The 12,851-nt window shown below is 43.9% G+C and overlaps 1 protein-coding gene across 5 annotated transcripts in view; it reads right to left on the bottom strand.

The window, feature by feature from the left end:
* NUP205 (nucleoporin 205) overlaps nucleotides 1–12,851 on the bottom strand; it is a 1,504,202-nt gene that overhangs the window by 596,071 nt on the left and 895,280 nt on the right. For all 5 annotated transcript variants that reach the window (XR_004540594.1, XM_033957880.1, XM_033957883.1 and 2 more), the window contains exon 26: nucleotides 7,232–7,389. Coding sequence is in view for 4 of the 5 variants with exons in the window: in XM_033957880.1 (XP_033813771.1) it covers nucleotides 7,232–7,389 (158 nt within the window). In the remaining variant the exon portion in view is untranslated. The remainder of the gene's footprint in view (nucleotides 1–7,231; nucleotides 7,390–12,851) is intronic.

The raw sequence follows: 12,851 nt of genomic DNA, 5'->3' as shown, positions 1-12,851 counted from the left end.
ATAATTATAATTCCTCTGATGTACTATCTCAGGTGTCTACACTCATTCATTAAAGACCCAACTGACAGAGCTTATGCACTTCTCAATCGTTATTCAGATAAAAGTATAAGTGCACTTATACTTTTATCTGAATAACGATTGAGAAGTGCATAAGCTCTGTCAGTTGGGTCTTTAATGAATGAGTGTAGACACCTGAGATAGTACATCAGAGGAATTATAATTATTTTTAACATGAGGATATAGGATGGTGCTTTATTAGAGAGAATGAATATACAGAAATAAATTAGATTAAACAGTTATATTCTCTTTAAAATACTTATAGCACATGTAGAATATAGGATAGAACACACTTTAGGAAGGAGACCGATGATTGGAGCAAAGGAGCATGTGACCACGTTAAACTTTTCGGTCTATGAAAAACGACTGTGTGTGGGCTCCGTTACTGAGGTCTCTTCCTAAATATAGCTTAATATTCTGTGTCATACACCTTCTTTTCAGATATATGGGATTATTTAGACAATAGTTATTTTATAGCCAACCATATCTTTATATGCCTCTCTCAAGGAGATATGCATCTAGTTTGCTTTTGAAGCATAGGACTGTCGATTCCGCAATAATCTCCCCTGGGAGAGTATTCCAGATGTCAACCACTCTCTGTGTGAAGCAGAACTTCCTGATATTAGTCCTGAACTTGCCCCCCCTTAGCTTCATTTCATGTCCTCTTGTCCGTGTCAAATTGGACAATGTAAATAATCTTCTCTGCTCTATTTTGTCGATTCCTTTCAGTATTTTGAAGGTCTCGATCATATCCCCACGCAGTCTCAGTCTCCTTTTCTCAAGGGAGAACAATCCCAGTGTTTTAAGTCGATCCTCATATTCCAGTTTCTCCATACCCTTCACTAGTTTAGTTGCTCGTCTCTGCACCCTCTCCAGCAGTTTTATATCCTTCTTTAAGTAGGGAGACCAATGTTGGACGCAGTATTCCAAGTGGGGTCTGACCATTGCCCTATAAAGCGGCATTATAACTTTCTCCGATCTACTCGAGATTCCTTTCTTTATCATGCCCAACATTCTATTTGCCTTCTTTGCCGCTGCCGCGCATTGTGCCGACGGCTTCAGGGTCCTATCTATCAGTACACCCAGATCCCTTTCTTGTTCACTTTTTCCCAGAGTTGCACCTGACATTCTGTACTCGTATTCCTTATTTTTACTGCCTAAATGCATTACCTTGCATTTCTCCACGTTGAACTTCATCTGCCATTTCTCCGCCCATTTTTCTAACCGACACAAATCGCTCTGGAGTTCCTCACTGTCCTCCTGCGATCTGATTGCCCGGCAGAGTTTTGTGTCGTCTGCAAACTTGATAATCTCACTGGATGTTCCGTTTTCCAGGTCATTGATATAAATATTAAAAAGGATCGGCCCAAGTACCGAGCCCTGGGGTACACCACTAGTCACTTTCTCCCAGTAGGAGAACTTCCCATTTATGCCCACTAGGCACCATCTTGAAAAAACAAACAAACTCCCAAACTGCACAGGGAAATGGAGGGGGAGGGAATGCTGCTGCTGCTGCTGCATAGGGGGGCAGGGAGAGAGACAGATATAAAGAAAGACAGACAGCGGGAGGGAGACAGAAAGAAAGGAAGAAATACACAGGGGCAGGGAGAGAGAAAGACAGAAAGAAAGCAGGAGGGAGAAAAAAAATAAAAAGACAGGGATATGGAGAGAGACAGAAATAAAGACAGACAGACATATATTCTAGCACCCGTTAATGGAACGGGCTAAAGACTAGTAGATATATATAGATATATATATATAGATATAGATATATATATATATATATATAGATAGATATAGATATATATATATAGATATAGATATATATATATATGCATGTATTGAGGGTGGCTGATGGTGTTCAGACTTCCTATCAAATAAAGCCTGAGAATGAGATTTGGACCATACCTGAATTGTGTCTCCCTTTATTGGCAAATGTATTTCAGTGTGGCCTAGGCAGACTAGGCAGGAGCCTAGGTCTGTTTTACCTGAAAAGCATTCCTTTTTCCTGGGGAAGCCACGCTGAATAAAGCAAGGCTAAGCTGCCTGCAGGCCTGAGCAGGGGATAGTTGTGTGACAGCACTGACAGTGAAATACTGGATGATAGAACAAATGATCAGTTATAATGAGAAAGAAGAGTCTCCCATTAAAGAAGGTATGATGAATTGAAGTGAATTATGCTTAGAAGAAATCTGAAATCCAAACAGGTTGACAATGAAAATCTGTAAGAACCTACTAAAAATATTAGAGGTTGGTTGATGAGGAATGAAAGCAGTGGGTTGTTTGCTTTTGACTTGGCTCCTACTGAACTAAGGTATGACACCCCCTTCTCCACCGGAACTATGGAAGCCAGGGTGGTAGGAGCTGAAGCTGAAAAGTTTGTAGATTTGAGATCCCCCTGCAGTGCTTATCGCCAGTCCTGAGTAGGATGAGGGACATCATCAACTTCTTGACCAAAGGAAATGAAATAAGAATGGTCAGGTAGCACCCCTTCATAAGTCTTGACAGTGTGTAAGAGACCACAGAAAGATCTTTCTTGACAGGGAGGAGGACTGAGAAGCCGAGACTAGGCCAGCGGGAACCTCTTCAGTCGGTACTGCTCCACTGCTGAGTTAATGCTATTCTAGATAAATCACCTTCCCTGGCAGGTTAAAACAGGACCTTAAGGGACGGGAGCGGAATCTCCATCCGCTAGGACCAGCTACTTCTACTATACTGCAGGATATCAGATTGGTGTCAGATCCTTCCATAGCTAAGAGGGAGGGCATCAGTCCCGAAAATGGACACTTAGCCCAACCCGAGCTGTCCATCACCATCACCAAAACAGGATGTGGGAGGGCAGCTGCTCTATAAAGATATATAAATAAGAACTTTCCATCATCTTTGGTGGCACCACCCAAGTTAATAGGAAAGAGACGCTGTTGAGAAGTAGAACTCCGTGCCCAATATGCCACTACAGAAGTGATAGAGAATAGCGTTCCAGCAGTGGGAGCTTGGTATTCAGACGGCTTGTCAATATTTGCCAGTTTCCTCATTTTTATTTATTTATATATATTTTTTTTAGATTAGCAGACGGGGTGTCCCGAGAGGAAAGTGGAAAAGTCCCCCACTTGGACCTTGGAGAAGATTTGCCCAGGGTTGAAAGCAGTACCTGAATAATCTGTTGAAGAAACTGAAGTTCTATGCTAGTGGTCAGGAAAGGACAGTGAGGCTGAGACTGAGCCCGCGGGAGCCTCCCTGAAACCACTGTATAAAAATCCACTTCTTGCCCCAATAGCAATGAAAGGAGTAGAGAATTGTACTGTTACTGGGACCTTCTATGGTAGCCACTCGATTCTGCCATCTTTGTTGTTTTTTTGGTTATTTTTCTTCTTCTTCTTCTTCACATGGCATTGGGGGCAGTTGGCATCCCTCACCACGCATTGCCGAAACCAGGCCCTTGGGGGAGGGAGCAAGCAGCGTTCAGAGATTTCTTCAGTGCTGAGACCTGAGAAGTGCCGGCATGGGAACTGCCATCCATAGAAGCTGTAACGTCAGCACTGAACCCAAAGTTCCCTCCCGTTCCTAGCACTTACCTCTTAAACTCAAACAGCGCTGTGGAGAGAAAACTTTGCTGGTAAAAAGACGCTAACGGTAAAATAAAAAAAGTATGCAACTTCATTGTACTGTGACTTGCTGTTGCTCCCTGTCATTTTTTTTCTTTTAAATTATAAGGAAATGTCCTCAAGAGAAAAAATCTCTATGCGGAGAGAGGGGAGAACATAAGAATATAAGAATTACTGCTGCTGGATCAGACCAGTGGTCCATCGTGCCCAGCAGTCCTCTCATGTGGCGGCCCTCTGGTCAAAGAACAGCGCCCTAACTGAGACTAGCCCTACCTGCATATGTTCTGGTTCAGCAGGAACTTGTCTAACTTTGTCTTGAATCCCTGGAGGGTGTTTTCCCCTATGACAAACTCCGGAAGAGCGTTCCAGTTTTCTACTACTCTCTGGGTAAAGAACTTCATTATGTTTGTACGGAATCTATCCCCTCTCAATTTTAGAGAGTGCCCTCTCGTTCTCCCTACCTTGCAGAGGGTGAACAACCTATGCTTATCTACTAAGTTTATTCCCTTCAGTACCTTGAATGTTTCAATCATGTCCCCTCTCAATCTCCTCTGTTCGAGGGAGAAAAGGCCCAGTTTCTCTAATCTTTCAATGTACGGCAAATCCTCAAGCCCCTTAACCATCTTAGTAGCTCTTCTCTGGACCCTTTCGAGTAGAACCATGTCCTTCTTCTTGTACGACGACCAGTGCTGTACGCAGTACTCCAGGAAAGGGCACACATTGGCCCGGTACAGCGGTATGATAACCTTCTCCGATCTGTTCATGATCCCCTTCTTTCTCATTCCTAGCATTCTGTCGCCCTTTTCGCCACCGCCGCACATTGCATGGATGGCTTCATCGACTTATCGATCATAACTCCCAAGTCTATTTCCTAGGAGATCTCTCCAAGTACCGCCCCGGACATCCTGTATTCATGCATGAGATTTTTATTACCTATATGCATCACTTTACACTTATCCACATTGAACCTCATCTGATGTTCTTCCAGTCTGAATATTGTCCATTTACCCCACTCTCTGTTTCCTATGCCCCAGCCAGTTTTTAATCCATGTGAGTATTTCACCCTCGATTCCATGGCTCGCAAATTTCTGAAGTAGTCATTCATGCAGAACCTTGTCAAACACCTTCCGAAAATCCAGATATACAATGTCGACTGGATCACCCTTGTCTATCTGTCTGTTTACTCCCTCAAAGAAGTGCAGCAAGTTTGTCAAACACGATCTGCCTTTGCTAAAACCGTGCTGACTGGTCCTCATCAGCCCAAGTCCGTAAAGATGATCAATGATGCGGTCCTTTATCAGTGACTTTACCATCTTTCCCGGTACCGAGGTTAGACTTATCGGTCTGTAGTTTCCCAGATCTCCCCTCGAACCTTCTTGAAGATCGACGTAACATTTGCCACCTTCCAGTCTTCCGGAATCTTTCTCAATTTGATCGACAGATTGGCTATTAATTGAAGCAGTTCAGCTATGGTCCCTTTCAGTTCCTTGATGACCCTCAGATGGATGCCATCCGGTCCCTGGGATTTATCACTCTTAAGCCTATCAATCTGCCTACACACTTCCTCTAGACTGACCATCAATTCTGTCAGCTTTCCGTCTTCGTTTCCAGCATATAGCCTGATGGGTTCTGGTATGCTGTGTACATCATCTTCGGTAAATACAGACGCAAAAATTGTGTTCAGTTTGACGACGATTATTTTGTCCTCCTTTAACGCTCCCTTTATTCCATGGTCATCTAACGGTCCCACTGCTTCCTTCGTGGGTCATTTCCCCTTAATATATCAAAAGAACAGCTTGAAGTTATTCGCCTCCTTGGCTATTTTTTCTTCGTAGTCTCTTTTGGCCCCTTTTACTGCCTTATGGCACCTGCATTGATTTTGTTTGTGCTTGTTCCAGTTTTCATCCATTTTTGACCTTTTCCATTCCCTAAACGAAGTTTTCTTGTCTCTGAACGCTTCCTTTATCTCTACAGTGAGCCACGCCGGTTCTTTGTTCTTTTTCCAATTTGATCCCTTGTTGATATGCGATATATATAGATTTTGCGCCTCGGTGACTGTGTCCTTAAAAAGGGACCAAGCTTGCTCTAGCGTTTTTACAGTGCTTATTCTCTTCTTAATCTTTTTGCCTACCATGAGTCTCATCCCTTCGTAATTCCCTTTTCAGAAGTTCAGTGCCATGGCTGTCATTTTGAACCGATGTTTCTCCCCTGCATCAAGATCGAAGTGGATCATACTGTGACCGCTGTTTCCCAGCGTCCCTTCTAGTTCTACATCTTGTGCCGGTCCTCGAATGCCATTAAGAATTAAATCCAGAATTGCATTTCCTCTAGTATTTTCCTTGACAAGTTGTTCCAGGAAGCAATCGCCTACAGCATCCAAGAACTTGGTCACTCTAATGCAGCCGGAGGTGTCTAGGTTCCAGTCTATTCCCGGATAGTTGAAGTCACCCATGATAACTGTGTTGCCTCCCTTGCAGTTGTGTTTAATCTCATCCATCATGTCTCCATCAATTTCTTCGGACTGCCCTAGGGGTCAGTAGTAGATACCGATCTTCATTTCCATTCCATTTGTTCCAGGAATTTTGACCCATAGAAATTCTAACTTATCTGTCAGTTGTGATATGTTCTCTCCTGTAGATTCAATTCCCTCTTTGATATATATATGGCAATGCCCCCAACTTTTTGAGCCACTATGTCTCTGCGGTATAGTTTGTATCCCGGTAGCACAGTGTCCCAAATGTTTTCCTCAGTCCACCATGTTTCCGTGATGCCTATGATATCAAAGTTATCTTTTTGTGCCATAGCTTCTAATTCACCCATCTTATTTCTAAGGCTCCTTGCATTTGTGTACATACACTTGAGTTTGCGGTCTGCTCCTTTCTTGCATTTCCTTCCCTCTTGTGTCCCTTTAGATCTGTCTTGCCTGTCAGGAGCAGTAAAAGAAAAAAAATTGCCATGCTAAGGGGAGGGGCTGTGTGTGTAGGATCTCCTACACATGCTCAGTAAGTTTTTTTTTTTAAATTAACTAGCTAGGGTAGAGCTCCGGCATACAGGTTCAGTCAGCGGACTTCACTTACAGGTGTGCCTGCATTTCCTGTTTGTCTATGGACATACCAAATACCGTATATGCTCGAATATAGGATGAGATTTTTTGGCCTGCTCAGCCCTGCATTGCTCTCTGAATGGCCACCGCCAGTTCTTGTCTGAGAACTGGCGGCAGCCATTCAGAGAGCAGCGCAGGGCCGAGCAGGAAGCACGAAAAGCTCAGTCCTGTCAGGTATGCAGCATGGGAACCAGGGACAGAGAGGCTCAGCACGGGGCAGGGCGCAGAAAGATTGCTCCTACCCCGTACACCACTGGACCACCAGGGATTAAAAACAGCGCAAAAGGTATACAGTTTGTTACATCAAAAAGTATTGTCATATCTTTCTAAGAAACTTGAATGGATGTAAAATAAATGCATAATTTCTCTACTGCTACTATCTTGATAATACATGTACAATTTTCTCTGAAGAGATTCTTATCCTTACTAAGTACTGACATAAATTAGTAGTAAACGTTGTGCTTACCTTGACATTGCAAACTGTGTGCCCTTGGCGATTCTTGTGTTCACAGTTGGCAATAACCTGTTCAATCTGATTGCGATCAAAGAAATCCAACTCTAAAGGTTCAGGTATTTCCTGTCTGAAACTGACCGAGTCCAGGATACTAAGAATCTTTCTTCGAACTGGAGAGAGGACATAGGAGACAGCATGAATGAAAGCTATAAAACTGCAAACCCACTACTGCTCAACCTGAAGCTTAAGTCATCCCTTAAGATTGTATCATGAGGAATGTAGAACCCCTGCGTTTTTTGTCACAGAAAACTAAGCTGTTTCCCTGTAACAGATGCTCTCTGTCCACAGCAGGATAATTAACCGCACAATTAGATTACATAATGCAACAATGCTGAAAACAGAACATTTTCATTTAAGTTTAGGAAAAACATAAAAGGCTCCTTGTACAACTACTACTACTACTATTTATCATTTCTATAGCACTGAAAGGCATATGAAGCACTGTACATTTAACATTTAGTAGATGGTCTCTGCTCAAAAGAGCTTATAAGGAAAGATTAGATCCTTACCTTCGCTAATCTTATTTCTTGGAAATCCACACTCTATTCCTGAACAAATGGATAGTCAATACCATCTAGCGAGATCTCTTGTAGGAGGCTTCATTTACATATTTTTGATCCTTCCTTCTTACCTCAGAATTCCTCTCAGAGCTAGATGCACTAAACATGATCGGTAAGACCGCGTGGGATGTTCCAATCTGATTTTTGGCCAATTCTAAGACAGCTATTAATGCACTAAAAATTTTGCATGCAAATGATTCGCGCACAGGTTTGTTGGAATCAATAACTCTCCAGTACAATTGATTGCTGTGGGAACGACTCATATATGCGCAGAGCCAGCAGAGAAAGCCCGAACAGCTGAGAGGCAGGGGAAACCCCAAAGCAGCCTCCTGCCACTCAGCTGATCGACGCACAACACTACACTCGATATATATGCCAAAAATCCTAAAATAGTAACAACAAAGAGGCACAACCAGTCACAACAGGGTTTGGATGGGGGACGCCCAGAATAAGCTGCAGTTCTAGCCTGAAACAACTCCACTTGAGAAGTAAAGGGCGCTCTCAGTGTGAACCATCAGCAATGGGAGCAGAAGCTCCGATACTTCACTTTTGGGTTGAGGCAGGAAGCCTCCACCACCACACCATCATTGAGCCCCCTATGTGTATATAATAAGGAACACCTGCAATGAAGCCCTAAATAAATAATACAATCTAAGCAACCCCGTGAGCAAATCAAACTCGAACGGTGGAATAACAAACTGAGCGACCCCCACACAAACCCTGCCAGCCGAAACCCGCCAAGCTAAATATAAAGCAATATCAAAAAATACTCAAATTCAATCAAAATAATACTTATCTGAACCAAACTACCACAAAGGAAACGCCAGGAGCCGAAGTTCAACCACGCTGGTTTCGGGGAGGAGCCCTTCTTCAGGAACCTAGCCCCCGACCGCAAACCAAAAAGCAAAGAAAAAAATGCCAAAATGCGAAGCGGGACGGCTGGAGGGAGGGGTATCAGCTGATCGAGGCAGAAAACCTCTCCCCCTTTTCTTTTAATGGAAACATTCCAAAAGATTTCCTAAAAAGATGCGTCTTTAAGGCATGTCGAAATTGTTGATACAAATTTGAAAGTGTGAATATCCGAGTCAGATCCCTAATCCATAAGGCTGCCTGAAAGACAGCAATCGTTCCTGAAATTTCTTATATTTACATCTCTTTACAGAAGTAAATGAGAATAATGAATGAGACTTTCTAGAATGTTTAGAATTTGTAATAATGAAAGATTCCATAAGATACTCTGGAATTAAACCTGTTAATACCTTAAAACAAATACAGCCGAACTTAAATTTAACCTGTGCCTCAATTGGAAGCCAGTGCAATCGATAGAAATCAGTAGCATAGTCATACTTCTTTAAATCAAAGATCAGTCTAACTGCTGCATTTTGAATTACCGTATTTTCCGCTCCATAAGACGCGCTCCAGATTTAGAGGAGGAAAACAAGAAAAAAACATTCTGAACCAAATTCTCCCTGCCAGGCTCTGAGTTCTCGCGGGAAGCAGCGCAGGACCAGGGAGGCAACCTGGTGCGCCGCTACGCGAGAGAACGGAAGAGGAGACAGCCGGCAGTTCTCGGAGGAAGCGGCGGGAACCAGGCAGTCAGCCTGGTGCGCCACTCTCAGCGAGGCGCTGCGTCCAGAAGTTTAAAAAAAATAAGGTACGCGCGGGAGGTGTCAGGGAGGAGAAATAGGGCCAGGGCCTGCCTTGTGTGCCATGTCCAGCGAGGGAGGGTGGCCGCATTAGAATAAGGGAGGGGGGAAGGCATGCTTTGGGTATTCGCTCCATAAGACGCACCCTAATTTCTACCCACTTTTTTTTAGGGAAAAAAGTGTGTCTAATGGAGCTAAGAAGGACCAATGATTGAACTAAAACTCAAAAGGAGTTAATATCAAAATATGCTCTAATAGTTCTTAGTTTCCATAGAGTATAGAAACCCTTTCGAACCAACGAGTCAACCTGATTTTTCATGGGAAGGGTACGAACTAGAATTACACCAAGTATCTTTATGGTTGACTGGATGCTAGACTTTATCATTTAAAACAATAGATGTAACATCTTCATTTAAATTTGGTGATGTAAAGAAAAATTTGTTTTTTTCTGTATTAATTTTCAATTTGAATTCTGCCATCCAAAATTCAATTATCTGTAGAATCTTGGTAAGTTTGATTGATTTGAAGGAAAGAAGTATGTAAAAGAATTAAAAAGTGATGTCGTCTGCATAGCTAAATAATTTAATTTTGAACTGGGATAATCTATTGCCTAAAGAGGCAATGGAGACAAAGGAGGCAATGGAGACAAAGGAGACCCCTGGGGTACTCCACAAGGGTTGCTCCAGCTTGTTGACAATTCATTATTAAGCTTTACTTGATAAGTTCTAGATTTAAGAAAGCCTTCAAATCATGTCAAAACCTAGCCATGTATGCCTATAGCATCCCCATCTCTCTGCTATACACTGGAAGGCTCTCTAGGATAGAGACCATGCCCCTGGATCCAAAGTTTTACGGCTGAGATAATCCACTTGCACGTTATATACGCCTGTTACGTGCACTGCTAAAACTGCCAGAAGATGATTTTCCACTCAGAGAAAGAGCATTTGCGCCTCCTGCCACAGAGGAACGCTCCTGGTGCCCCCCTTGTCCATTGACATAGGCTATTACTGTGGCACTGACCGAGAAGACTTGAACCATCTGGTGTGCTCTGGAAGTGTAGGAGAGCCAGACAGATCGCTCAAAACTCCAGGCAATTAATCGACCACTTTGTCTCAGAAGGGGATCAACGTACCTATACTGGACTGTCTGCCCAAAGTACCCCTACCAGCCATAGAAACTGGCGTCCATCATCAAGATCACCCAGGTGGAGATATGGATGGGGACACCCCTGGACAGAGAGAGGGAGGATTCAACCACAAGGCTATATACTGCACCGAACCTCGGTCGTTCAAGTGAGCCAAACATGCAGTGGATCCCTCTGTAGACTCCAATGGAAAATAAGCGCATCTTATTGCAGGCATAAGTGAGATCTCACCAAGGGAACTACATCTGTAGTTGTGACATTCGACCCCAGAACATGCAGGTAATGCCAGGGTTTTGGTGTTTGAGTGTCTAGAAAGGCATGTATCAACTGATGAAGCTTCTCCTGATGCAACTCAGGAAGAAACACTTTGTTCCTCCCTATGACGAAAGAGACCTCCAGATATTCCAGACCTTGCATCAAGACAAGTTGACTCTTCCGAGAGCTTACCACCCAGCCTAGCCTCTGAAGCAAGTGGACAATCTGGCACACTGCTTTGTGTCCCTCGGACTGTGACTGGGCTCTGATAAGCCAATCATCCAGAAACGGATGGACTCAGTAGTTTGGCTGCCACCACCACCATCACCTTGGAAAAGGTATGAGGCGCTGTTGCCAGCCTAAAGGCAAAGCCACAAACTGGAAACACAGATTATGTACTTACATTGATAAGTGCTTTTCCAGTAGATAGGTGAGATATTCTAGACAGTAGGGTTATTTCCCTTTAATTGCATGCTGCAGAAGGAATCCACTCTGAATTTTTCACTCTGCCTCTACAGTACTTCACTGATCAGTTTAGCACCATCTACAGATAGTACCCAAGCAACGAGGAGCACCAAATATACGTGAAGTAGAGGCACTGTAGCAACAGGATCAAACCAACTGTTCTACTCAAGAATTCAACCAACAGTAAAGTGAAATTACAACACCAGCTTCAAAGAAACTGAGAAACCACTCCCCAATAAATGGAGCATATATACAAACACTTTCCAGCCTACAAGGACTGACAGGCATCCAAGAAACAGCTTGGAGAAGCATAAACAGATTGAAAATTGTAAGCAGTGAGGAAGTCTGGAGAAAGGCTCAGCCGAAGGCTGTGACCTCTGCGCAGGCACAGCAAATCTACGTACCATAGACTAAAAGGTCAATCTGGAACCCTCAGAATGACGTGGCCCGGAAGAACTGCTATCCTCAGAAGGACTTGGCCATCCATAAGCCAAAGAGGAAAAACATAGAGGAGAATCTCCGGAGACCATAGCTGCACCAGAGTGTCGAGCCCTACTTCCGGATCTTTGACTAAAGAAGCGATCTGTTAGTTGCTACTTACCATGGCCCTGAATTCAAAGCGGAGTCTTCCTTATTATCACTTGGAAAGCTTCTGGGGACAGAACTCACTCGTCTGGATCCAGAGGCTGTCTGCTGAGGAAGCCTGCTGGAACATCGTCTACTGAAAGCAATAGGGCATGATGCTCCATCCAATGAAGATGGGCTTGGCTTGCTCAGCCAGAGACATATTCTTGGTTCCTATTTGGCGAGTGACGGAAACTACTGTTCTCATACCATCGTAGAATACCTAAATCTTATGGTCCACCAGTGTCTCCTGTAATCTCATTAGAGCTAGTTGAATGGCTCTGAGCCTCAACCAGTTGATTGACCACTGTCACTGAGATGGTGTCCAACACCCTTGAATTGCAATGAGCTCCCCAGCCCTGAAGGCTGGCATCTGTCCTCACCATGATCCAGGAGGCAAAGTGTAGTGGAGCAATTGTAGGAGAAGCCACCAGGCCATGCTTTCTTGGCTTCCAGAGGCCAAGGTAGACAGGTCTACAAGGCATCCCTGTGCGGAACCCAGGAAAGCAAAGCATGTTGTAGAAACGCATGTGCATCCTCGTCCAAGGAATCACATCCAACAGAGCAACCACTGATCCAAGAACTTAAAGATAATCCCATGCCAAAGGAGCCAGCCACTTCAAGAGGGAAGAATGCTGAACACACAGTTTCTGCCAGTGAACTAATGGCAGAGAGACGTAGCCTGCTGCTGGGTCAAAAGGAACTCCCAGGTATTTAACCAAGGGCATGGGCGTCAGATGGAGCAATTTAATCTTCTCTTTTCCCCCTCCCCATATTTTGAATCTGGTGCCCCCACTCTGTGCAGCATCCCTCGGCCAATGAGGGAGCTCTGATCAGCCAGCCGTAAGCCTCCACCACTACCATCACCATAGTGAAGG

Source organism: Geotrypetes seraphini, chromosome 9, assembly GCF_902459505.1.
Source record: "Geotrypetes seraphini chromosome 9, aGeoSer1.1, whole genome shotgun sequence".
Taxonomy (NCBI): Eukaryota; Metazoa; Chordata; class Amphibia; order Gymnophiona; family Dermophiidae; genus Geotrypetes; species Geotrypetes seraphini.
This window is presented reverse-complemented; position numbering and strand designations above follow the sequence as displayed.